Here is a 25600-nt window from a genome sequence, read left to right as displayed (position 1 = left end):
TTCTGTCTCTGCTGTACCAGAAATTATCTCAAAAATAAGAAAACATTTATGTAGGTAACAGAGCATTACAAAGTAGCTCAGATTGGGCGCAATGACCGATAAGCAAACAGAAGAAACAATCAAAAGGTAAAAATAGAAAATGCTAGAGATACTGATGTAAAGTCAATGACCTCAAACATTAATTCTCTTTCTCTCTCCAGAGATGCTGCCTGACTAGCCAAGTATTTCCAGCATTTCCTATTTTTATTTCAGATTTCCAGCATCTGCAGTTTTTCAATCAAAAAGTTGGTATTTTAAATGCTTGCTTTTTTCATAATTGATCTCTGGAAGAGCGGCCTGGGTAACTCAGCACCTACTTTCTCTCACTATCCGATGGGTAGGAGTGCAATCATTACATTTTCAACTCACCAATTAAAGGTTCTTGGACTTGACACCCACTTAGTTTGCAGTAAGCTTAATAGAGTTTGACTAAGTCATGAGACATTCATTGTTTCAAGATTATTGAAACATTGTGAAGGAGAGCTTCATTTCTTTATAGGGATCTAATCACTCACACCTATTCATTGAAAGGATTCCTCAATGATTGTCTTTGATACTGTTAAGAATTCCCTCATATCATAAATCTCTTGTGTGGTGTTCCTTGTTGTTAAACAACTACTCCTGGCTTTCAAAAACTAACCAAGCTAAGTGTTACCATAAACAAAAATGTTAAGTATATGAAATTAAACCAAATCCTATGAAAATACATACATAATATTAGAATTTCCAGACTAGTATCCAAAATATTTTCATCCTGGGGATACAAAGGATGACCTGGGGGTGAGAAGAATCATGTCAGAAAAATTAATGTAAAGTGAGGATCTCTCCATAGATGTTGCCTGACCTGTAGAGTATTTCCATTATTGTTTTTAAAGGGTATATTGGTTTTATTTTAAACTGATTTCCTGGCCAGGGTTTTTGGTGTTCTACAGTTGCCACCTGCTTGTGATTTCTCTATTCACTTATTCATTTTAGTGAAGGAGGAATCGTTGGGTGAGCACTGGATGCTAATAAATTGATAAATAATTAAACAAGTCGTCGGATGTGTACTTGAAGAGCTGTGACCTGCAGGGCTGTAAACCCAGTGTTGGGAGGTGGGACTGGGCTGGGTAATTCTTTATCGACTAGCAGGCACAAGGGGCTGAATAGGTCATTCGCTGCCACAAATTTTCTACAATTTCTATGAAATGTGTTTCTTTTGCTGTATGTTAGCTAGATTTATGACTGATTGCTAAGGTCCTATTTAAGAAATGCGGCAAAGTTAAAGGTTGTGGGAGACATCCAGCATGCCTAGTATTGATCACAGAGAAAAGGGAATACAAAATCCAAAGTAATGTGGGAGCATATCCCCTTTTTCTTATCGTAGTATGCCTATACCCTGGATCCAACCCACTATAGGCCATCCTGCTTTCAGAAGTTCAAGTTCAAGTTCCTTGAGTTCAAGTTTATTGTTGTCATGGGCATACATACCCAGGGTATACATGCCATGAAATCTAGCTTTTGCAGCAGCACATTACATTACAAGATGAGGACAAACATACATTAACATAAACTTAAATTAACAGACATTATACATAACTTACGTGTGCAAATAAACATCAAATAAATATAACGACACTAATGCAATATTGAGAGAAAAAAATGAAGAAGTAGATGATTCTTTGCATCCCAAGGATGAAAATATTTTGGAGACTAGTCTGGAAATTCTAATATTGTATATGTATTTTCATAGGATTTGGTTTAATTTCATATACTTAACATTTTTGTTTATGGTAACACTCAGCTTGGTTGGTTTGTGTACCATGTGGTGTGGATTCCTACTGATGACATCACCATGCTGCTAGGCACAAAGTAATTGATTATCAAGGTCGACACTGAGTGCTGACACTGCCACGTTCTGAATGTGTGCCCGCTCTGATCCCTGCCCACCCTAGGGCAGCAATGGTCTTTCATTTTCTTCTGAAACTCTGGTATTAGAACATAGAACATACAGCACAGGAACAGGCCCTTTGGCCCACGATGTTGTGCCAAACTAATTAAACTAGTAATTAAACACCTAACTAAACTAATCCCTTCTGCCGACACAACATTCATTTCCCTCCATTCTCTGCACATTAATGTGCCTGTCTAAGAGCCTCTTAAATGCCTCTATCGTATTTGCAAAGAGCAACTCAGATCCTTGACTTTTGAGCCAATGGGCGTGTACAAGATTTATAGCCAGTGTTACTCTAATTCAGCTTACGCATGGAAGTAAATTAATATTGAAGAAAAGCGGACTTCATGCGCAGGGGAAACAACTTAAAAGCAAACAATTGATTGATGCTCTACTCTACCCCAGTGTTATCAAATACACATTTAAATCAGATGGCAAGGTCCAAAGCCTCTCTAAGTACACGGATCAAGTTCAGCTGAAGCCATCGGACCCCAAGTTCTGAACCCAGGGCAGAGCAGCTGAGGTGCCTTTCCCTTCCCCGACTAGGACATGCCCACTGGGATTCAAGCTGGGCCACAAGAGGCCCAGAAGTACTTGTTGATTAATTTCTGTTCCCTTGCTGGCCAAGGGAAGCACAAGGACACAAGAGACTACAGATGCTGGAATCTGGAGCAAAAAAAAACCAAATGGCTGGAGAACTTAGCCGGTCAACCATCATCTAGAACATAGAACAGCACAGCACAGAAACAGGTCCTTCAGCCCATGATGGTGTGCGAGGTAATTAAGCTAATGATGCCGAACTAAACTAATTCCTTCTGCCAGCAGATGGTCCATATCCCTCCATTCATGTGCCTATTTAAGAGCCTCTTAAACACAACTATTGAATCTGCCTCCATCACCACCCCTGGCAGCGCATTCCAAGCACCCACCACTGTGTAAAACACTTGCCCTGCCCATCTCCTTTGAACTTTCCCTCTCTCAGCTTAAATGAGTGTCCTTTAGTATTAGACATTTCGACCCTGGGAAAAAGATACCGGCTGTCTACTTTACCTGTGGATTCAAAGGGATAGTCGACAGTCCCTGCATCAGGACTGAGAGTGTAGAGGGGAGATGGTCATTATAGAGGTGAGAGGGAGGGGAGAGGCAGGGGCTGGCAGGTGATAGGTGGAACCAGGTGAGGAGGGGGATAATGGGCGGGTGGTGCCAGGTGGGGGAGGGAAGGGGGAGATAGAGACAGAGAGAGGCTGGAAGATGAGGCGGAAACAGGAGGTTGCAGATGTTGGGATCTGATACGTAGGGAAAGTGATGTGGAACCAGATAAGGGGGGATGAGGGACAGATGGAACCAGTTGGGGAAGGGGATAGGAAGGGAGAGGATAGGGAAGCATGAGTCATGGCAGCCACATGGATGCATTGGGTCTCTCCCTTCCCCACTTTGAGAAAGGCCTCCTCAAGATATACCCAAAGAGTATACTCGAGGTTGCAAAGATTTATGAAGATGCTGCCAAGACTAGACAACCATAGTCATAGTTATTGTGTCATGCAGCATGGAAACAGGCCCTTCAGCACATCAAGTGCATGCTACAATCAAACAATATACTATTTCTATACTAATCCCATTTTATTTTCCCCACATTCCCCGCTCTCCCCTGGATTCCACCACTCACCTACACACTAGGAGCAAGTCACGCAGGACTTTATAGGAGTTATAAAGCATAACAGCACAGATACAGGCCCTTCAGCCCAATGAGTCCATGCCAGCTACGGTGCCCACCCAATTAATCCCATATCCCTCTAAGCCCCGCTCCTGTATGTACCTTCCAAGTACTTCTTAAATGACACGATTGTACCTGCCTCAACCACTTCCTCTGGCAGATCATTCCATATACTCACCACCCTCTGTGTGGAAAAAGTTGTGCCTCAGGTCCCTTTTAAATCTTTCCCCTCTCACCCTAAACCTATGCCTCCTAGTTCTGGACTCCCCTACCCTGGGGAAAAGACTGTTACCGTCCACCTTATCTATGCCTCTCATAATTTTAAACATTTCTGTAAGGTCACCCCTCATTCTCCTACATTCCAAGGAATAAAGACCTAACCTGATCAACATCTCCCTATAACTCAGCCCCTCCAGTCCTGGCAACATCCTCGTAAATCTTCTCTGTGCTCTTTGCAGTTTAACCACATCCTTCTTATAACAGGGTGACCAACACTGTACACAGTACTCCAACTGCGACCTCACCAACAACTTATACAACTGCAACATAATGTCCCAATGCCCTGACTGATGAAGGCCAGTGTGCTAAACGCCTGTTTCACCACCCTATCTGTGACGCTGCTCTTAACAAACTGTGCACTTGTACTCCTAGGTCCCTCTCTTCCATTACACTCCCTAGTGCCCTACCATTCATAGTATAAGTCCTACACTGGTTTGACTTTCCAAAAAGCATAGTCACAGTGGCCAATTAACCTACCAATCTGCACTTCTTTGGGATGTGGGAGGGAACTGCAGCGTCTGGAGGAAACCCCTGTGGTCACAGGGAGAACGTGCAAACTGCACACATAATGATGAAGGCAGAGTGGTTAGATTGGGGGTGAAGATAGATGTTGTTCTGATGCATTAAATTATGAAAGAGCTCAACAGGATGAAGTGAGAATAGGTCTTTCTCTTAGAGAGGTCAATAATTAAGGGATACAGATTTAAAATATTTGGTAGAAGATTCAGAAGTGAGGTGAGGAAGGAAAATTCACCCAAAGATCGGTTGGGTTCTAGAAAGCAGTGCCCAAAACAATGTTAGAGGCAGAAGTTCTCAACACACCTGGAGGATCACTTGAATAGCTCTAATCTCTAAGGTTACAGACCAAGATCTGGGGTGTGGGATTAATGTAAACAACCATCTCCCTCTGCTTTAAGTTTCCATGACTCTATAACTCCCACCATCCAAGAAGCAGTTCCAGCTTTGTGCCAACTCTGAATGTAGAACTGGTGAAAGAAGATTAAAAGCCTTGGATCTGATGGCCACTAATAAATCCAATAGGATTTTAGAAGAGACTTTACCCGGGTAGTTAGAATGTGGAGTTTGCTGCTGCATAGCTCAGTGAGGTAACTGGAATCAAATATTCAGGGGTAAGCTCTTTGGAGAGAAGGAGGATGAGAGGTGACTTGATAGAGGTGTACAAGATGATAAGAGGCATAGATCGAGTGGACAATCAGAGACTTTTTCCCAGGGCGACAATGGCTAACATGAGGGGACATAATTTTAAGGTGACTGGAGGAAGGTATAAGGGGGATGTCAGGGGTAAGTTTTTTTACACAGAGAGAGTTGGGTGCGTAGAATGCACTGTCTGCAGAGGTTTTGGGGGCAGATACATTAGGGACATTTAAGAGACTCTTAGATAGCCACATGAATGATAGAGAAATGGGAGAGAAGGGTTAACATTTGGGAGGGAAGGGTTAGATAGATATTAGAGCAGGATAAAATGTCGGCACAACATGTGGGCCGAAGGGCCTGGACTGTGCTGTAGTGTTCTATGTAAAACTTCTAATGTAAGCTAATCATGAGGGAGAAAATGAAGGTAATGTTGCAAAATCAAAATACAGCAGATGCAGGAAATCTGAAATTAAAAATGCTGGAATACTCAGCAGGTAAAGCAGCATCCATGGAGTAAAGTTAATGTTTCCAAGGAGAGATGTGGCCTGACCTTCTGGATATTTCCAGGATTTCTGATTCTATATGGAAGTTTATGCTGATTGAGTCTGAGTGGGAGGGAGTCAATGAAGCACAAGCACAGACAAACTGGTTCAAATGACCAATTTCTGTCCACTGTGTTAAATACAAGTGTTTAATTTATTAGCAGATGTACTCAGTTCTGATGTGCAGGGCAGGTCACTCACATGTTCAACAACAGAACCCCCCACCCCCCGAGTCCTGATCCAGGGTTTTGACTCAAAACGTCGACAATTCCCTTCCTCCCACAGGTGCTGCTGGACCTGTTGAGTTCCTCCAGCAGGTTGTTTGTTGTGACCCCTGGAAAAAGTCTCTCTACTCCATCAAGGCAAGAAAGGAAATGAGTCTAGATGTTCTCAAAACCTATGTGGAAAAAGTCATAGAGAGGTACAGTAATGGAAACAGACCCTTGGGCCCAGAAGTCTGTGCCAACTATCAACCACCCGCTCCTGGGGTCATCCCCACCAATTATTGGGAATTCATGCACCAAAACTGCCTAAAATGGACAACGGGAATTTGGAATGGTATTGAGAACCACGAGGCCCTGCATCAGGAGCATACAGGAGCCCACTGGAAATGGCAGAAGGAGTGTACCCACGTGTCAGAGTCAGGGTGTCCCACAATTGCCTCATCAACCACCTCATAGCCCGCAGCCACACAGTGAAAGCAAGTCACCCCCAACCACTGAAGACAGAATCTACAGATAACTTTCAGCCTCTCCTGCAGCCAGATCCCCTCCACATGACAAGAGGGCTCCTCCTCAAGTGCAGGGTGAAACTCCAGTCGGGTTAATAACCCTGTTTCCCCATTGTAACTCTGTGCCCCGAGGCAGGGTCTCGACCCGAAAGTTCTACAATTCCTTTACGCCCCACTCGCCTACAGATGCCGACACAAGAGGTTGCAGATGCTGGAATCCGGAGCAACACACGAGATGCTGGAGGAACTCAGCGGGTCAGGTAGCCATTTTCTCCACAGATGTCCATTCTCCTCTATAGATGCTGCCTGACCCGCTGAGTTGCTCCAGCAGATTGTGTGTTGCTCCAGATTCCAGCATCTTGTATCTCCATTATAATACACATGCGTCCTCTTTCCCCTGCGTAATATTCCCCCATGACTGCACCCTGTAGCAACATTTCATGCCCTGCACATCCACCCACCAGCACATGTAGTCCAGCTCACTCAAGTTAGCTGCCTCGCCGAGCTCTACACCTCCCTCGCCCCCGCCCAATGTATCATCATCTGTGAATTTCACGATCCGCCCTCATACGGGGCGATAGGCGAAATATTGTAGAATCTCCACCCGTGAGCACTCTTTTTTGGTTCTGAAAATTGGAAACCGTCCAAACTTTTTATTCCCTCCTTCCCTCCTCCTCCTCCTCCCTCGTGTCGTGTTGCTCGCTCCCTCCCCTCCCCCTGGAGACAGGGGTTTCCAGCGTCAATAAGCCAGCGTCACCGAGTGGCTCGGAGCCTGGGACCCGCCCGGCGCGTCACACCCCATTTGGAGGAGGCGTTTCCTCGTCCTCTCCCCCCCTCCACAGACAAAGCATCGGGGCCGCGGCGCAGCGGGCTTACTTCGCCGGCTCCCCACCGCTTGGAGACGGCATTTTAACCAAACACCGGGCCAGCCGGGAGGAGGAGAAGGAGGAGGAGGGGTGTAAGGGGTAAAGATCCCAGCGCGCACACACACACACACACACAGGGAGTCTCCTGCAATTCCCCAGCCATGTCCGCCTTCGCGTGTCGCGATTACTTCGCCGCTGAGTGTCTGATGTCCATTTCTAGCGGCGCCGTAGTGCACCGCTCCCCGTTGAAGGGGGAAACTTGCGAGTTAACTTCAAGGGAGGACAAAGAGGTGAGCGACACGCTGAAGGACGGCGGTAACCTGCTGATGGTGGCCAGCATTCTCACCGATCTGCAGAAATCCAGGCCGATGTCTTCCAACTCGGAGAGCAGCAATTCTTCCTCGGGCGAGAGCCTGGAGAGCGGCTACACGACGCTGTCCGAAGGATCCTGCACGCCCGTCACTCCCCCGACCCTGATCGCCGCAAACTGCACGTCGGAAAAGAGGAAAATTAAGCGATCGGACAAATCTCTGGTGAAAAAGCACCAGTGTTACTTTGCGGGATGCGATAAAGTGTATGGAAAATCGTCCCATCTGAAAGCACACATGAGGACTCACACAGGTAAGAATTAAGGTTTAATTCTCTCGACCTGTGAAACTAAGTTATGACCACGTTTCATTTCGTGCTTGAAGCTGCCCGTTTCCTTTGTTCTTTCCTATTCACTAGCATTCCTTAGTCTTTTGTTACACCATGCTGCTTTCGTAGTGTAAACCATAGCATAATTTATGGCGATTAACTGTCGTCGATAATGTTGTTAGTTTCATTTCAGGCGCTTTGTTTTAATTCCACTGGAATGGCTTTCGTTCTCATAGCATAAGCAGTTGCCCATGGTTTGTGTATTTATATTTAAAAAAACATCTTTTCTTGGTATGGAACAAAGAACTTTGCTTCAACCGTACTTTTTTCCTTGCAGGTTAACGTCCTCATTTGCAGACTTAGCAATTCTGAGAAGGGGAGGGGTCACTAGTGGAACAGACAATGAGGCTCTCGGTAGCAGGCCATAAATATTGTATAATTTGGCATATTCAATTTGACGTTTGGTGCTGGACAAAAGGCAATTGATATTTAAAGTTTTGTTTGTGCAGGGTTAAGTTTCATGGGTTAAGTTTCTTTTGAGATCTGCATGTTTCAGCTCGTGTGGGAGAGATGGGCTTGGGGGTGTGTGACATGGTCTGGCGGACAAGGCTGTGGCTCTTAAAGTCTGTTGGGCAGACTTTATAACCTTATATAACCGGATTAGGGGTTCGGTGAGGTTAAAATTCTGGCTGCAGTGTACCTTTTTCATAAACGCCGGCTCCTTCCTTGGGCTGGTTTAGATAAGCTTGCGAGGGGGCGGAGTAGGCCACACCACCTGTTACTGAGTCGGTTAAGTTGCGGCGGCCCTTCTAACGCTAGTCCTAACAAACGGGGCCGTGTGGTTTAAACCCGAGACGAGGGATGGGTATCCGTTATCCCCTGTGCCACGGGGGAGGGTTCTGGCTGGGGTTGAATCGACAGTGCGTGGCGCCACATGGCACACAGTGGGGGCAATGGCTTTGCCCTCTGGAAGGGGCTGCTTCTAAACCCTGGCTGGGCGTTTCTCCGTCTGATGGAATCCACTCCACCCACTCCTCTGTCCCGCGTCATTTCCCACCGTGTGCCCTTGGTGGCGGGGGAGGAGTGGGTGTGGTACAGAGGGAGAGAGAAAGCAAACGAAGGGCTTAAACTCGAGATCATTCATGACACTGGCTGCCAGTGTCGTGTTCTCCTCCCCCCTCCTCCTCCTTGAGTCGTAATGGCCAAGGGTGGAGAAATAAACGCGTTTTCTGCTTCTAAGAGGAGGAAAAAAAGCCCATACTTGGGATACACCGGAACTGCCAGTCAAGTGACGGTAGTGGGCTGATTTGGTGGATTTTTTTTTGGATAGCAGGAAATCGTTTGCGGTAATATTTATCCAAGAAATGTTAGGTTTGGGGTGTGGCCTCTGTGTTAGAATCAGTCTTTCTGAGAAAACCTAGACTGCGTTGCGTGAATCCGAAGGATCAGTGCGATGAGATGGGAGGGGCTACATTAATTTTATTAAAAGGAAGCTTAAGGTTAGAAAAAGAGGCACATGTGGTGCAGGGAGGCTGGGATTTCACCAAGTTGGGAAAAGGTTGTGAAGAAATTAATTTTTTCCTAAAGAAAAATAAGGTTTGCAGGAAAGAGTTGGTCACCAATGTCCTGGATGTTTTCTGCGCTGGGAGACCGAGTGGGCAAATGGTTACTACAGTTCCCACAATGCGGGAGAGGGGGAGGGGCTTTTGCGGGGCTCTCAGCCAACCCGGGACAATCAAGGGCGTGGTTGGCGTGTTGCGGGCCAATTGGTGGAGAGGGGCGGGGCCGCAGCTCCAGCGCGCCTCAGCCTGTGAGTGTGGAGCTCACTTCCTGGTGACTCAGCCCGTGTGCCCTTTGCTGCCTCGCACGCCACCACGCTTGTTTTGCAGCCCGTGGTTATACACAAGTATAGTTCTCTGGGAATGTGATGCAACCGGCTGGAGTTTCTGAGAACTGCTTGGATATAAAGGCATCCTGTTTTCCCTGCTGCCAAGTGTAGATTCGGATTGAGATGGAATTTCACCCTTGCTAGTTCCCAGAACTTGCTTTATAGCCAAGAGTCTCCTCCCTTTTATGAAATTAACTCCTTTTTCTACAGTAGCGAGGGAGGCAGTGCTGGTGAACGAAGAATCGTTTTCTAAAGTTTCTATGGCATTATGAGCTGCATGCTTAATGGTTTGAATGATTTTTAAATTCATTGCACATTTTTTTACAAATAGAAATTTCAGTTTCCTGATACCACAGGGGATATGGATGCCCATTCCCCTTACTGAGTTCGAGCTCAATAGATGGATCTCATTAGATATGCCACTAGGTCCTCTGAATCAACACCAATGAGTCATAAAGTTGTACAGCATTGAAACAGTCCCCTTTGGCCCATTGTGTCTGTGCTGACCATTGTGCCTATCTATACTAAATTCACTTGCATTAATTCCATCTCCCTCTATGCCTTGCTCATTCAAGTACCTGTCCAGAAGCCTCTTAAATGTTGTTCCTGCCTCCACCACTTCCTCTGGCAGCTCACTTCAGATACCAAACTACTGTGTGAATGGTTTACCCCTCGGATCCCCTTTAAACCTCCTCCCTCTCACCTTAAACCTATGCCCTCTAGTTTTAGACACCGCTACCACAGGAAACAGACACTAGCTATTTACCCTATCCATTCCCTCATAATTTTATGCCAGTCACCTCAACCTCCTTTGTTCCAAGGAAAGCAGACCTAGCCTATCCAATCTCTCCTTGTAACTCAAGCCCTCCGATCGCCCATCCTACCTCCCCCTCAAGATTTTTTTAAACCAGCCCATGAAATGAGGTGGCATATAATTAGATTCTATAAATAATCCTGGGAATAAATCCATTTGGAGTGGTTAGTCCCAGTAGGCAGGTTGATGCTTATAATTCTACCTGCATTTTCTGATTTTTCTATTCTTGACCAGGGTAGAATGTGACTTGGGGAGTCTGTCCATAGATGTTTAAAACACAGTATGAGAGAATTCACCCCTACACATGCCTCCATCTATCATCCACCTGCTTTTGTTTCCTAACTCCGCCCCCTCTCTGGCTTGATTTGCTTGTCATCTTTCACCCTTCTTTGGTGTGCTAATCACTTACTGGGCCCTGTCTCACTACACCCCCCTCTCCTCTTTGTACTGGTTATCTTCTCTCTCCACTCAGTCCTAATTTGGGGCTCTGACCAAAACACCAACAGTTCCTCTTCTCACTCTCTCCCCCCCTCCCCCCGCCGACCTGCTGAGTTGCTCCAGATTCTGGCACCTGCAGTCTCTTGTCTCCATGTGAGAGCTCTTTGCTAGAATAATCAACCAATCCCAGATGCTGCCTGACCTGCTCCATGTCCCAGCATTTATTGTTTTATTTGAGATTTTCAGCATCTGTAGTTTGTTGATTTTTTTTCAATCCCATTTCCTTGCAGTCTCCCCATAGCCTTGTATTTTCCATGATCAAATGCCTTTGGGGTGGGGGAGGGATGTTCATACACTTTGAGAGCAAATTGGCTGAATAGAAAATATCAAGAATTTGAACCAAAGCCTTGATTATCATTACAATAAATGTGGATTGTCTGAAATGAAAATTAGGCCCCATGTTTGACACTAGGACTAAATAAGTTAGCTGGTTACTGCAGGGAAGATAGTTTCTTCATCCATGGGCTGGAAAGGGAGTGACCTGGTGGAAAGGGTGTGTTTTGTGGACAGTACTGGACACAACCTTTAATAACCTGCTAATTACTGGGATCCTGTACAGCCTCAAGGTTTACTATCTACATGTACCAACAGAATGGGTCAGTAACACCTATGAGCAAATGAAAATAGTGTGTTTTGGGGGGGGGGGGGCGGTCACAAATAAATCCCAACTATTGTATGCCTAACACTCATCTTGAATAACTGAGAAATTCCTGTTGAGAAAACTTGCAGCTAAAGTAAGTTGTATCTTCCTATGTGCTGCACACATCCTGTACTGGGCCTTCTATTTGTTTCCAGATTGTAATAAACATTTTTGTTGCTTTATTTGGACAGTGAACATGTTTCTAATGAAACTGTGCTGCAGGGCAGTTCTTGATCAGTAGGAGGCAGATGGCTTGATGATTCCCAAGTGGGAGAGATGGGGGGCTGTGTGGTGAGAAGATGGGAGGAGTCTGTGTTCTTGTACCCTGAAGCTGGAGCTCTGGCTATTTACATAAGTACCACCTAAACTGTAGCTCTGCTTTTGTGGTTTGCAAAAAAAATACTCCCAGTTTTTGTTCTTCCTGTTGTGCAACAATAAATCTCCTTGCTGATATTTCCAAACTCTAAATGAAGATTAGTGCAATGTCAGTACAGATTTAGTTATGGAGAAGAGATATGATTTCCAAATTGGCACAGGCAAATTTCCTGAAGGTTGAAGCTCAAAAGCATTAGATGCTTGGATGAAATATTGCCGAACTATAACCAAGCATTCAGAAGGTAGGGTTTTAGTACAGTTTGTAAATCCATGTAAGTATTTTTTAAATTTAACATTTGAAAAATACTTTGCAGCCCATTAAATAATCGTCATTTGACCCACGTTTGTAGAACAGACAACAGTTACATAATCTACTTTGTAACATAATATAGTTTTGGTTGATGGTGTGGGTTTCTATCTTTACACAGCACTCCTGAGAGGGTGGAATAATTTACATTTTTGATCATCAGTGCTAAGGTGTTGTGACAATTTCCCTTTTTTAAAGTGAATTCAACGGGGGTGGACCTTTTGACAAAAATGTTTGGCAAAATTGACTGAAGTCATGAAACCTTATCAAGTCTTGGTTTCTTAATTCTCCCACATGGGATTTCACTGTCTTTTAAGATGCTGTTGTAGCATGTCTGTGTCTTGCAAGATGAGGGCAGCCACTGGGAACAGTGGTAGGTCTTTGCCCCCGCCCCCCCTGCCCCCCCGTGGTTGTCTGACTGTGCTGTTGGATCATGGCTGATGTGTGCCTCATTCCATCCTCAAACCCTTGCCCCACAGCCTATGATGCCTTTGCTCTAACAAAATTCTGTCTCTATCTTGAAAACAGTTGACCTAACATCCACAAACTTTTTGGGTAGAGGAAGGGCAGGGAATGGTGGTCTGAGGATGAGAGTATAGGGTTGTAAATTTTTTAATATCCTTTGGAGAACGTTCTTCCTGGTTTTTTTTCATCCTGAACCACCTTATTTTAAGATTATATTCCCGTCAACAATTTGTATTTACATTGTCCCTTTAAGGTAGGAATATATCTAAACACATTTTGTGGGAGTATCACCAAACAATCCACATAGACTCTCATGAGAAGATGCTGGAAAAATTGCCAAAAGCTTGGTCAGAGAGGTTTTATAAAACTCTTATTCTATTGAAACTGATGAGCACCCAACTTCCCTTCAAATCTGGTATCATCCTAATACTTCTCAAAAGATCAACGCATGGCAATCCCACACTACCCCTGGTTCTTGCAAACCATCAACGCATCTCAAATTCCCTTTTCTCAAGAACTCCCAAATTTGGAACACCTCCAATTGGATTTCCACCCCATTACAGTGCTGAGAAGGTTCTCTGCAGTCACTGATAATGTACTATGCAGTCCTTAATGACATGTCTGCTGCCTTTGACATATACCCCATCTTCCTCCATTGCTTTTTCCACTTCTGTCCATCTGTGTTGGACTGAGATTGTCTAGTTCAGTTTTTACCCAGTTGCAGCTCCAAAAATCAGAACTAATGGCTTCTCTCGCTGCGCTCAAATAGTTGCCACTTACATTCTCCTAAGGAACTGCCTTTGGTCACCTGTTTATCACCTACACAATGTCCCCTGGCAACATCACCTGAAAACCCAGTGTCTGTTTCCACCTGTGCTTTGAAAGCACCTAGTTCTATCTCACCACTGCCTTTCTTGACCCTTCCACTTAAATTGTGAGTTTGTTTGTCCAACATCCAGTTCTAGGCCTTAAAGCTTTGGCAGAAATTTCTCCCAACTAAATGTTGAGGAAATCTAAGCTATTATCTTCAGCTCTCTCCACATACTGCTTCCTAGCTATAAATCCCACCCGCTTCATGGCAACTCCATGACTCTAACCAGTTTTTGCAACCTTGGTGTTATGTGACCCCATGTCTCATCAGAGCTTGCTTGCTTCCATCTTTGTGACATAAACGCAAAGATGTAGGAATAAAGTTGCTTTAACTGTATACGTAACTACTTATTGCACTCCTGCCAGTGAGGTCATCCAAAGCTCTGCTGCCCACATCCTAATTCTCGCCATATCCTGTAGAACTGATGTGCAGATCCCTCATGATCAAACTGCTCCTTTAATCTCAGACATCCCTATAACATTCCAGGATATCTGTGCATCTTTAATTCTGCTCTCCAGAATTTAATTGGTTATCCCTGGCATCTGTGCCTTCCGTTGCCAAGGCCTTTAATTCTGGAATCCCCTCTTTTTCCTCTAAGAAGCTCGTTAAAATGCATCTCTTTGGCTAGACCTTCGAACACTTGTCTTACTATTATGTAATAAACAATCTGCTGGAGGAACTCAGCAGGTCAAGCAGCATCTTTTGGGGGGAAGGAATTGTCAATGTTTTCGATCAAAACCCTGCATCAGGACTGAGAGTGGAGAGGAGATTATCCAGTATAAAGAGGAGAGGGAGAGTGGTCAGACAGAGGCCAGAGGTGATTTGGGAGGGGTGGAGGATGATGAGCAAATTGGGGGGGGGGGGGGGGGGGGGGGAGGGGAAGGAGTGGAGTTGGGAGATGGAGGAAGATGGAGCCAGGAGGGAGGATGAAGGAGGAGACAACTGCTGACAGTGATAAGCAGGAACATGAAGTCTACTAGTGCTAGGGAAGGTGATAATGGAAACCATTAGGGGGCAGGTGAACAGCAGATGGAACTAGAAGGTTATATGAAACTAGCTTAATATTGCCTTTTGTAACTCAATGTAATTTTTTTGATGTAGCCCCTGTGAATTGCTTTGGGACCTTTTGCTTTGTTGAATGTGATTCATATAATGCAAGTTATCTGAAGTGAATTGGCTGTCTTGGGAAAGGTGGTCCAGATCTTGGCAGCTGAAGATGACTAATGGTGGAGAAATTCAGAAATGACTGAAGCCAGAATTAGAGTGCAAACATCTTAAAGGGTTGTGGGATGGAGGAAATTAGAAGCAGGAATGTGTGAGACCATAGAATAGTTTGAAAGCAAGGATAAGGCTCTTAAAATCAGTCCTCAGTTAAAGCAGGCTATCAAACAATGGGGTGATTTGGGTGAATGGGCTAGGAGACGGGCAGCAAAGATTTGGATAACCTCTGGAGAAGCTGGAACAAGGGAAGTGGGTCTGGTGTTCTGTAGAGAACAAAGGATTCAAAGACATTTCCAGCATCAGGTGAGCCAGGCAGGGATGAAATACGGGGTAGAGAGAAGTGGTCTTGGTGGTGACTGATTAGTAGTCCAAAGCTCATTTCTGGTTAGAAATGACACTGAGGTTTTGAATATTCCAGTTCTGTTTCAGACAGATGTGAGGCAGCAATGGAGCTGATGACTGTGGAGCTGTGCCTGTGATTGGGACCAAAGACAGTGGTTGAGGCCTTTCCAAATTTTTACTTGGAGAAGATTACTGTCTATCCAGTACTGGATGTCTAACAAGCTGTCCAACTGCTTGGAGACAGTGCAGGGGTTACTAAGGCCAAGATGTGCTTTGTTCATATACATGTGGAAACTGGCATTTTTTGGTAATGTTTGGGGAAGGGACTAAGGACAGATCCTTGGCCAGAAACTAAAAGTATTGGTTTAGGGAGGGGGAGGCATTATAGGTGAGTTCGGGCTCCAACTATAATGGAGCAGGCAAAGTTGCAGAGAAGCATTGGCAGTGGATGGGGTGGACATTTGTATCAAAGGCTACAGACAGACTAAAAAGGAGAAGTGACCTTTGCTATGGTCACATCGCATGTCATTAAGGACTTTGGTGCTTGGGCAGAAACCTTATCGTAGGGATTCTGGGAATAATGGAAATTTAGAAAGCCACAGCAAATTTTGATTTGGAAGGGAATATTTGCAAGAGTGGAGTTACTTTTATTTAAAAAAAGAGAACAAGTTTGAAGGAGACAGTAAGCTCTTTACTAGAGAGAATTGTATATTAGTTTATATAGGTGTCAGGAAGGGAAGCTTCAGAGGAAGTAGGCTGATCATGTCTACCTTAGGAAATCCTTTTACCATCATGAACACCTCAAACCTTCCAAACTCGGGAGTACAAGGCAGTTTTATGTAATGTGACCATGACAGTCTGTTTCTTCCAACCCTTGCTTTTTCCCTCTTATGAACATATTCCCTGATGTTATGCATGGCTGCACAGGGAGCACACACAGAATCTGAGCTCTGTGTGCCTGTCAGCTCAGTAACAAGTTAAGCGTGTGCATTTGACTCCTTGTCTGATGCCCACATTACAAGTGCTGCACCGAGACACCATTAGGGTGGGGCACCTGCAGAGGTTTTTGTGCTAACTAGAGGTACTGAAACTACTTTCTTTCTGCCTCCTGACGGAACCTCTGACCTTTTTTTGTAGTTTATTCTAATTACATAACTTCCAGATTTTACTCAGTGCGTCATTAGGGGAACATGAATCCAAAATCTTTGTAAAACACAGCTATTGGTTCAGTCTGTGTCCTTAATAATTTGCATGCTGTGACTGAATAGCTTTTTAAAGAGCTTTTTATTTATCTAAATATAGCTAATATACTGATAGCCTTAAAGTTACAGACAGTGCTAGATTTATTTTTGATTCTCTTTTGGATACTGGCACCTTTCTGTAGAGAGAAACAGAATGAACATTTTGAGTTGACATTTTTATTTCTCCCCCCCCCATTTTCTATTTTAATTCAGGCTTCCAACTTCTGCAATATTTTTCCTTTATTTAAATGCCGAAGCACAATTACTGTTGAGGTGATGATGGGGGCAACTGAGAGGTTTGCAGAAACATTTCAGAGGGCAGATGAATGTCAAGTACATTGTTGCATAGGTCAGACTAAATAAGGATGGAAAATTTCCTTCCCTTGAGGGCATTGAACCAGATGAGTTTTCATGGCAGTCTGATAGTAGTAGTGATATGAATCTGTTAATTTGGAATTAAAAACATTATTATACAGTTCTGTGATACCTTGAGCTCCTGGTGAAATGAATCTTACTGCTTTAATATTGGACAGAGCGTTTCCTTGCTCTGGATTAACACAGCTTCCATTTTTTTCTATGAGCATCCACTTGTGAGTTTTTATTCTTGGCTGCCAGGTGGTCTTTGGTGAGGAAGGACAGTAATGGCTGGCGATGGGAAACCATGTCACTAATCTGCAGCCAAGGAAAATGGTACCACATCCATAGCAGTGATGAAGAACATTGGATCAGTAATACAGTTCCAACATTATTAGCCCAGTTTAGATTCCAGTCAATCCTGAGCCAAATGAATTTGACTTCAATGAAAGTGTGGTTGTAAATCTGGCACGGTGCTCTCTGGAGAAGTGGAGCGGGAGGTGTGGATGCAGATATGGACAAGTGGGTGGTGGTGAATCCCAGGCAAAGATGCTGGTGTGAAGTTGAGAATGCTGAAAACACCCAGCAGGTCAGGCAGCATCTGTGGAAAGAGAAACAGAGTTAATGTTTCAGGTTGAAATTGAAATACTAGCTCTGAGATGCTGCCTGACCTGCTGAGTGTTTTCAGCATTTTCTGGTTTTACTTCAGATTTCCAGCACCTGCCATTTCTTTGATTTGCATGTAGGTTGTAGTGACCATCCTTGGATGGGAAACTGTCTCAAAGTTCAATAATTTTTTTTGTTCACCTATAGTCACCTTGCAAGACATGAACAAATGCAGGGTCTTGTAGCATCAAGTTATCCCAAAATGCTGTAATAAAGGAATCTGAGGCCAATAAAGAACAAAGGAACACAGAAAAGGTGCAGTAACTATGGGTGACCCATTCAAGATGAAGAACTTTCTTATGGGAGGGACTGCTGTGCAGTGCACATTTTATGTGGATGCTGAGCGCCTGCAGCACTGTTGGAATGCATTTTCAGAGTGTTCTGAATGGGTTTACTAATGTGCATATTTGGTGAATACAAGGAAGTGCTGGCTTGAAGGCTCCCAACACGACATTTACTTCAAGTCTGCTATAGCTGCTGAGTGCTGGCCATTTAGCAAATCTGAGCATCCTATAAAGCAGAATCCTGATGCCTTATGGCATTGGTATATTTAGCTGGCTTATTTCTGGAGCACATTTGCCTTGTTTTTATTTTTCTGCCCTGTCACTGCAGCAAAGGCTGTTGGCAACCACAGTTAAAATTACTTGTAGCTGATGGCTGATACTGTACATTATAATTCTTAAACCATCCCTTCCCCAAGCAGCTGCACAATCCAAGTTCAATATATGTGCCTTGTATCATTAACCTGTCGTTATGTTTTAGTATTGTCAGTGACTCTTAACGAGCAGTTCCTTAACCCAGATTGGATGCTATTGATGTGACAGTCTGTTGGAGACTGGGTGGTGTAATAGGCTAGAATGAGTAGCCCTGTTAACTTGTGACCTGACAGATAGGTAAAAGACATGAGGGTAAAACAACATGCAGCTTCAGCAGATCTTGGTTTAATTGAACTCCACTGAAGAACATTTGGACTTGTCTGGGTTGTGCCAAGTTTGAATTCCATTCATTTCAAATTATTATTCTTCATTTTAAGCGGAAGTTCCCACTAAGGATATGCACTTTGCTTGAAATTTTGGTAGACTAAATCTGAAATGAAACCAACATTGCAATTTGTAAAATTAACAAAACTGAACTTAACTTTTCACAGTGCACCAGAGGTAGCTGGACTCTCACCAGTGTGCGTGACGTGCTAGTTTTCTGAAATTTCTGTTGTGTGGGAAGGAGACAAAATATTGCATGATCATTGCAAAGTTTCATCTCTCAACGACTACTGTATTATTCCCTTCTCATATTTCCGTACAACATAGGAAGTCATTCTGACTATCAAATCCATGCCAGCTCTCGGAGCAATCCCGTTCCCCATTTATTTCTTGTATTCAGATTAGTTTGTCATATACACCATGGTGCAATGAAATTCCTGACGTGTGAAGCTCGCAGAGTAAACAGTAGACACTGTAATAATAAATACTATAATAAATAGTGAGCACAAAACAGAGTGGTGGAAAGATTGTAGTGCAATCTGAAGAAGTGTAAAATAAAATTTATTCAGTTTCACCTATTCTCTTCCACATACCCATTTAACGCCCTGTCTCCTCTTTTCTCTTTTTCCCCCCCCCCCCCCCCCCCCCCCCCAACTATTCACTGACACAAGGGGCAATGCACAGTGGCCAAATAACCTTACAGCTGCACCTGAGACGCAGGAAGAAACTAGAGCATCTGGGAAAACCCATGCAGTCATGGAGAATATACAAACTCCACACAGTCAAGTCATTCATCATTCTTGCTGTGTAGATGGGTGTAATCTTGTCATTGTTGCATGACAAAACCCAGGATAGGCAGGAGCAAAGCTCCCTATCCAAGAGACAAGGAGACCATTGAGCTGCTCCTGCTACTACCGCACATGAATGTACTACAACACTAGATTGGTGTGTGGTACCCAGCAAAGTTTGCTTGGTCAGATTTCTACATTTGCTCTGTTGATATGCTATATAAAAATTTAACCTGTTGAGTGGGGAAACTTGTGGGATTGGGTGTAATGGTTATTTAACCCTCTGCTTGATTTTTATTCTCCCATTGGCAGGATCTAAAAGCACAGAGTGTATTCAATTCTGTTTGTTTTGCATCCAGCAAGCTAAATTAAAATTGCCCTCTTGGTTTCTAGACTTGGGCTGTGGAGTGGGAGTTGGGGCAGGAAGAGGAGAGGAGTCAAAGTGAGTTTGTGTACCCTGCCTTGTAATGGGAGTCGAGGTTGGGGATTAGTGGAGAGAGGTTGCAGGCTAAAATAGCACTTATGATTTTTGTCTAAATTGAGCTTGCAGTGTCTGATGTCCATTCCATTCTGTCTTCCAGGAGAGCGACCATTTCCTTGCACCTGGCCACAGTGTTTGAAGAAGTTTGCCCGTTCTGATGAGCTGGCTCGACATTATCGTACCCATACGGGTGAGAAAAAGTTCAAGTGCCCAATGTGTGAGAAGAGGTTCATGCGCAGTGACCACTTGATGAAGCATGCTCGCCGACACCCTGACTTCAATCCTGCTATGATCGTCAAGCCAAACAGCAGGAGTGCATCGCCCCCCCAAAATGCTGGCACCCACCTTCCTCAGCCTGGCTCCCCCTTCCATTGTCATTCCTTCTCTCAATCTGGCTAGTCCTGTGTTCAGTTAGACTGAAAAGAATCCAGTTTGTACCAAAAGTCTTGTTAAGCTGAGAGTTTAGCCTCCTACCCTCTGAGCATGTGTGGACTGTGCTTGTAGATGATCTTCGCTTTTGAACCTTTTCGGTCTTTGCGGACAAGTGTTGGGGGAAGGGCCTTTTTCGTATGCATTGTTTTTGCACACACAGTGACTGTAGCCAGCCACAGAATTGCTTGCTTTGTTGGGATAGTACAAGAGTAAAATAGTGTGAGTTTGTGGATGTTGTGTTAATATTGTCCCTGATATTATCTGCCCTAGTTACACCTGATGTCCATTTTTATTTTTAAAATTTTAACTTATTGCAGTAACTCCATACAGGCTTTTGAAGTATATTAAAGTACAGCCATTGTGTTTAATCAACCTAGTTGAAAATTGACCTATTTTAGTGGCTTTTTCTGAAATTAAACAGTCATGCAGACTGAATGAGCAACAGTTTCTAGCAGTAAACGAAACAGCCACACAAAGCTCCACTGTGCTAACACATCATTGAAAAAGAACTATAAAAGACACTTTAGGGCAGTTTTAACTGGATCAGGGAGAGTAAAAGTGAAGTCACTTTTCTTCAGTTTTTCAGGTTTTATGAATAAGTCTTTATTTGTTCAAATGAATTAAAAACCTTGAGGAATCAAATCTGCTTAGTTTGTCCATCAATTCTCAGTCATCTATTGTTACAGAGTTTCCCTCCCCTGAACAATGTGTTCAGCTCAGGAACCGAATTACTGTAACTTGCAGGGTTCATACATTGACAATGATTTGCAGCTTTTCAGTTGATACCTCTCAGGGCTACAAAAGATCTTTCCAATATGTCACAAAAACAGACATAGGACTGCAATTCTGGACACTGACATATCTTTCGTAAAATAGTTTGTTTCTCTTTTGAGGGCAGGCTGCTGTTCTGTACAGCAAAATGTTGAAATCTGACTGCAGGTTTGTATGCAGCCAGTGTATGGTAAGCATGCTGCTGGCATGATAATCCATACACAAAGAGCAGGCCAGGCTGTGCATAACAGAGATTGAGATTAATACCAGCCTGTTGGAAATCTCCCCGTTGACAGTTCTGTTTTGCTCTGCTGTTGAGAATTTTTTAGATTGCAGAGAGCTAAACCATTGGGTACTAAACAGGATTCTGGTTTAATACTTGTGGCATCAATCTACTCTTTGTATGATTGATCTTTTGAAGATAAAATATGCCCTGGATATTTGGATATATTGGAGAGAAAACATAGGATCTATAATGATGCCTATTTCTTTGCTAACTTCACTGTGAACCGATATAGTAGCAAAATGTATCCAAGGTAGGACACCTTCATTCAGAATACTTAAATTAGAAGAGTATTTTGTATCCTGGTACATCAGAGATCAGTTGCCATTTTTCTGGGAAATCTGCTCAATGGAGTTAGCTGAACGAAGATAAAATGACAGTGCTCATTATGCTAATAAAACTAAATGTTACAAACTGCTTCCGGGTAAGAGTTGCAGCCCTTTCAACACGATGGGATATTTATTGAGATCTGCTCATCACTGGTGACAACTGTACAAACACATGCTCATCAAGAAAGTTGTGTTTTCAAAGCTTTCATTGGAATTTTATTGAAAGGCATTTGACTGGCATTAACCTGCTCAAAAGTCATCTGTGTGCAAAAATAATATAGCAGTGGGGTTATGTGCATACTGCCTTTCTTAAAGTGCTCCTTTTAATAACGTATTTTTGTAACATTTCTACTCAGGGGGCTGTGTTGCTGATGCATGCATTTCACCATATAAATGTGGAGTGTGTGTCTATATTATGTTTTTACCTGTTCAGTGTGTGAAATTGGAACTGTATTGTTCCCAGCAATTTGCTTGTGGTAAACTGTTGATCAGTTATCAAAAGGGAAGATATTCATATTCTTTATCTAAAAGTGTTCTACTCTACTAAAATTGCTAGATGTGTGTTTGGAAAAAAAATGATAAATATAACTTTAAAAAGGTAATGTAAATATCTGTGGAAAGCATGTTTTTAAGGTGATTTTAAATTTACACTAATGATTATTTTACTATAAATAGCTTGTGCACTAATGCACACACCTCTCAACCAGTTGTGTTTCAGGAATTCAACCATGGGTCATAATTCATATAATTGCCCCTATTTCAGTCTCTAATGTTACAGTCTTCTCTAGGTTTTTAAAATAGTGATCAGAATAAAATGCTCCATAGGCAGTGTTTTTTTAATCTCCCACACCCCATATGTATTTTTTTTGATGTTGGTCCTAAATTGGCTTTGACTTTTTATTTGGACAGTTTCAAATAAATCTTTTGTGTCCAGGTGCTGATGAATAACTGTTACTTTTATTTGCTGGCTTGACATAATTTGGGAGCTTATCCTAAAATTCTGACTTGTTTGTAGTTAATATTGATGTATGATAATATTCTTTCAGGTAGCAAAATAATATGTGGAAAAAATAATTTGATTTATTGTTAATTGTTCACACTCCCCACATAATAAGAACAGTTACAGTTGTTCTCATTACCATATTGCTTTTTTTGAATCAAGGATAGAAATTTCTCATTAAATTAAAACCATAAATAAGCAAGTGGTCCACTGGTTAAATCACAGGAATGCCAGCCTTGAAACATTCCAAATTTTGTTAGCATGGTTTCATAATTAGATTTATTTCCATTTTGTAAAAGAAATTTTACTCAACATATCTGACATTTATCGCAATGATGCCAAGGTTGGTAATGAAGGATTTAGAATCTGAATTGCAAGAACATGTAGTCAGAGATGGACTATTTTCTAAATAAAGCTCTTCACACTGGATAATTCCATCTGTGACCTTAAACTCCTGACATTGCTAACATTATTTTTAATCTTAATTTTCCTCTTGGATGGTGTTTTAAATATATTTTTAAATTTTACTATTTGGTGGAACCTTCTTCCCATACTTTGAAGCAATATTCTGGGTTTTCCCAATTTAGCATCGAGTCATTAAACTCACTTTGGGGCTGCAAATGAATTCTTGCTTGGATGCTATGTTTGGACTTCATTTAAACATTCCATTTTTTTTCAGGAGGAAAAAAGCCTTTGTACTGTTTTTAATCGGTCCTCATTGACCAATAATGATTACTTATTCTGTAGCCTACCATGGTTGCTTTTTTCTAAATTAACTCTTCCAGTGAAGCCTCTTTGGTTTTATCACTACCATTTACTGATGGAGTCCCTTGAAATGTTACCATCAGGGTGACTCGAGACCTGGATGTTGCTTTATTCACCAAAAAATGGTGATATTCCCAAAGCCTAATCCTGTAGACCTGTGTTGGTGGCAATATTTTTTTAAGCATAAGGATTGATTTGTGCCACAACACCAACAGGTTATAATCTATCAACCTGCCACATTGGAATAAAGCTCATTTCTATTCACCTTCCTCTTTGTGGATTGCATATAGTTATCTAACTGTGTGAATAAGCTATCCAGCAGATAGCTTGTGATGGTCCAGCTTTTAATTAGGATGTCAGGCATATAGTCCACTTCGATCAGCCTGCTGTTAGTTGATGAAGTGATATTGGAGAAGCTTGCCATTTGCTTCACATCATCTGATTATGCAAAGGTGCTGGTTGGAGCTGAGAAGCTGTTAGGATTTCATCCTTAAAATGTGACTGAACAATGGGCAACCATATAGTTTCTGTATTGTAGCATACTTTTATTTCATTTGTAGGTGTTGCTAATGAGGTGTGAAGAATGCCATACACATTGAGATGTTAGTATTTAAGGATGTAAGGATTGTATCATTCCAGTTTGTAATTCAGAAACTAAGGCTGCAGGCAGCCCTTCACTTATTTGCAATAAAAATAATTATTCATTACAATGAAGCCAGTAATAGGGCATTGGTGTAGATCTAACATTAGGATTCCAGAATAAGTAGCCAATATATCTTGGGTCAATTCTATCTTGGGTTGTGTAAATTGTCTTCTCTATATAAGTTGTACAATTTTTATTTGGCAGTCATGACCTGTGAAATCCAGATTATTTCTTAAACTGAGGGTCAATTTTGACCAAACATTTCACTGTCTCTTCCCCACATTCTCCAACTCTGCTCTACTGCTGTTACCAACTGTAGATAAGGGGAAGCTGTTAGCCACAACTCCTGCACAATCAAGGCCCTGGAAAACAATACTGTCTCTTGGGAGGAATCTGACTGGTAGACATATTTATTGTAAGGAGAGCCCTTCTGGTTTTCAGAACATTGCACATTTTAAATAAATCATTATTGTATTCAGTGTTTTCCTGAATTTGTACTGTTTTGGCAACCTTTCTTATTTTGTTTTGTTAATGCAACTGCAAGATGAACATTAACATTTTGATGTGTGATACCTTTGTTTTATCACTTTTCAGTCATTTCCCCCCCCCCCCCCTCACCTATTACCACCTATCCCTCTTGGGGGTAACAATTTATGCTAGTGTACAGTTTTACGCACACTTGTCTTTGGTACTTTGGTGACTACTTTCTGACACAAAGACAGCAAAACCTGTCAATGCAATAATTTTGTCTTGCATCCAAAAATGCATAATGGTCAAGAGGAGAATTCTGGTTGTTTTTCCCCTTTTGCCCCCACTTTTTAGGATGTAAACTATAGAATCCCCATTGCTGTCTGAGATTACATAATTCAGACTGGGATTTTCTTGGTTTGTCTGGCTCAGTGCATCACATTTACAGCCAGAATCTTTGAAAAATGGAAGATGTTTTTAAATGAAGGAGCATTTATATATTGGCTCTTTGGAAGTTTGGCATTTAAAAGAAAATCAGAAGCAATGACTCATTTTCTTAAAAGTTGGTTGGAGCACCATTGAATAATTAACCTTTAAAAATACAAACAAGTGTGGAATATAAACTGGATTTTTGTGTATGTAGTCTGTCAAAGTTTGGCAATTTAAACAAATGTCTTTAATCTTTCAAAATAGATGCAGCTTCAAAAAGAAGCGTTTTATTCAGGAATTACCAGTATATGTGCCTAAAAGGAATCCTGTTTTCACTATCAGTATCCCTGTGTTTCTTAAGTCTGTACATGTAGTACCCATGTAGCAGTTGGTATTACTGGAAGCTTTGTATTTTACTTTTTTACAGTCATTTTATGGATATTGTATTTTATATTCTGGTGGTCAGTTATATTAGTACATGTGCTGATAATTGCAGAAAGCTACAAAGCATTACAGAGAGATTGCTCTTTGACATTTTGCATGGTTGACTGAATTTTGTACAGAGTGAATAAACAATGATGTCCTAATTAAAATAAAATGTGTATCTTTCTTGTATACAATGGGGGCCCTATAAGCTGGTCTCTTTTAAAATAAG

General features: G+C 42.5%; 1 protein-coding gene and 1 long non-coding RNA gene across 2 annotated transcripts in view; one reads left to right on the top strand and one right to left on the bottom strand.

The window, feature by feature from the left end:
* Window positions 1-7079: 7079 nt before the first annotated feature.
* LOC127582356 (Krueppel-like factor 9) lies at window positions 7080-25537 on the top strand. Its single transcript, XM_052037525.1, has 2 exons — window positions 7080-7879; window positions 19926-25537. Exons 1-2 carry the CDS (start codon window positions 7420-7422, stop codon window positions 20222-20224), a joined length of 759 nt encoding a protein of 252 aa, XP_051893485.1. The 5' UTR covers window positions 7080-7419; the 3' UTR covers window positions 20225-25537.
* LOC127582357 (uncharacterized) overlaps window positions 16663-25600 on the bottom strand; it is a 44378-nt gene continuing 35440 nt past the window's right edge. The window contains exons 3-4 of the long non-coding RNA XR_007958105.1: window positions 18715-18782; window positions 16663-17511 (exon numbers count right to left, since the gene is read on the bottom strand). This is a non-coding gene — a long non-coding RNA (uncharacterized LOC127582357). The remainder of the gene's footprint in view (window positions 17512-18714; window positions 18783-25600) is intronic.

Source organism: Pristis pectinata, chromosome 24 (assembly GCF_009764475.1).
Source record: "Pristis pectinata isolate sPriPec2 chromosome 24, sPriPec2.1.pri, whole genome shotgun sequence".
Taxonomy (NCBI): Eukaryota; Metazoa; Chordata; class Chondrichthyes; order Rhinopristiformes; family Pristidae; genus Pristis; species Pristis pectinata.
This window is presented reverse-complemented; position numbering and strand designations above follow the sequence as displayed.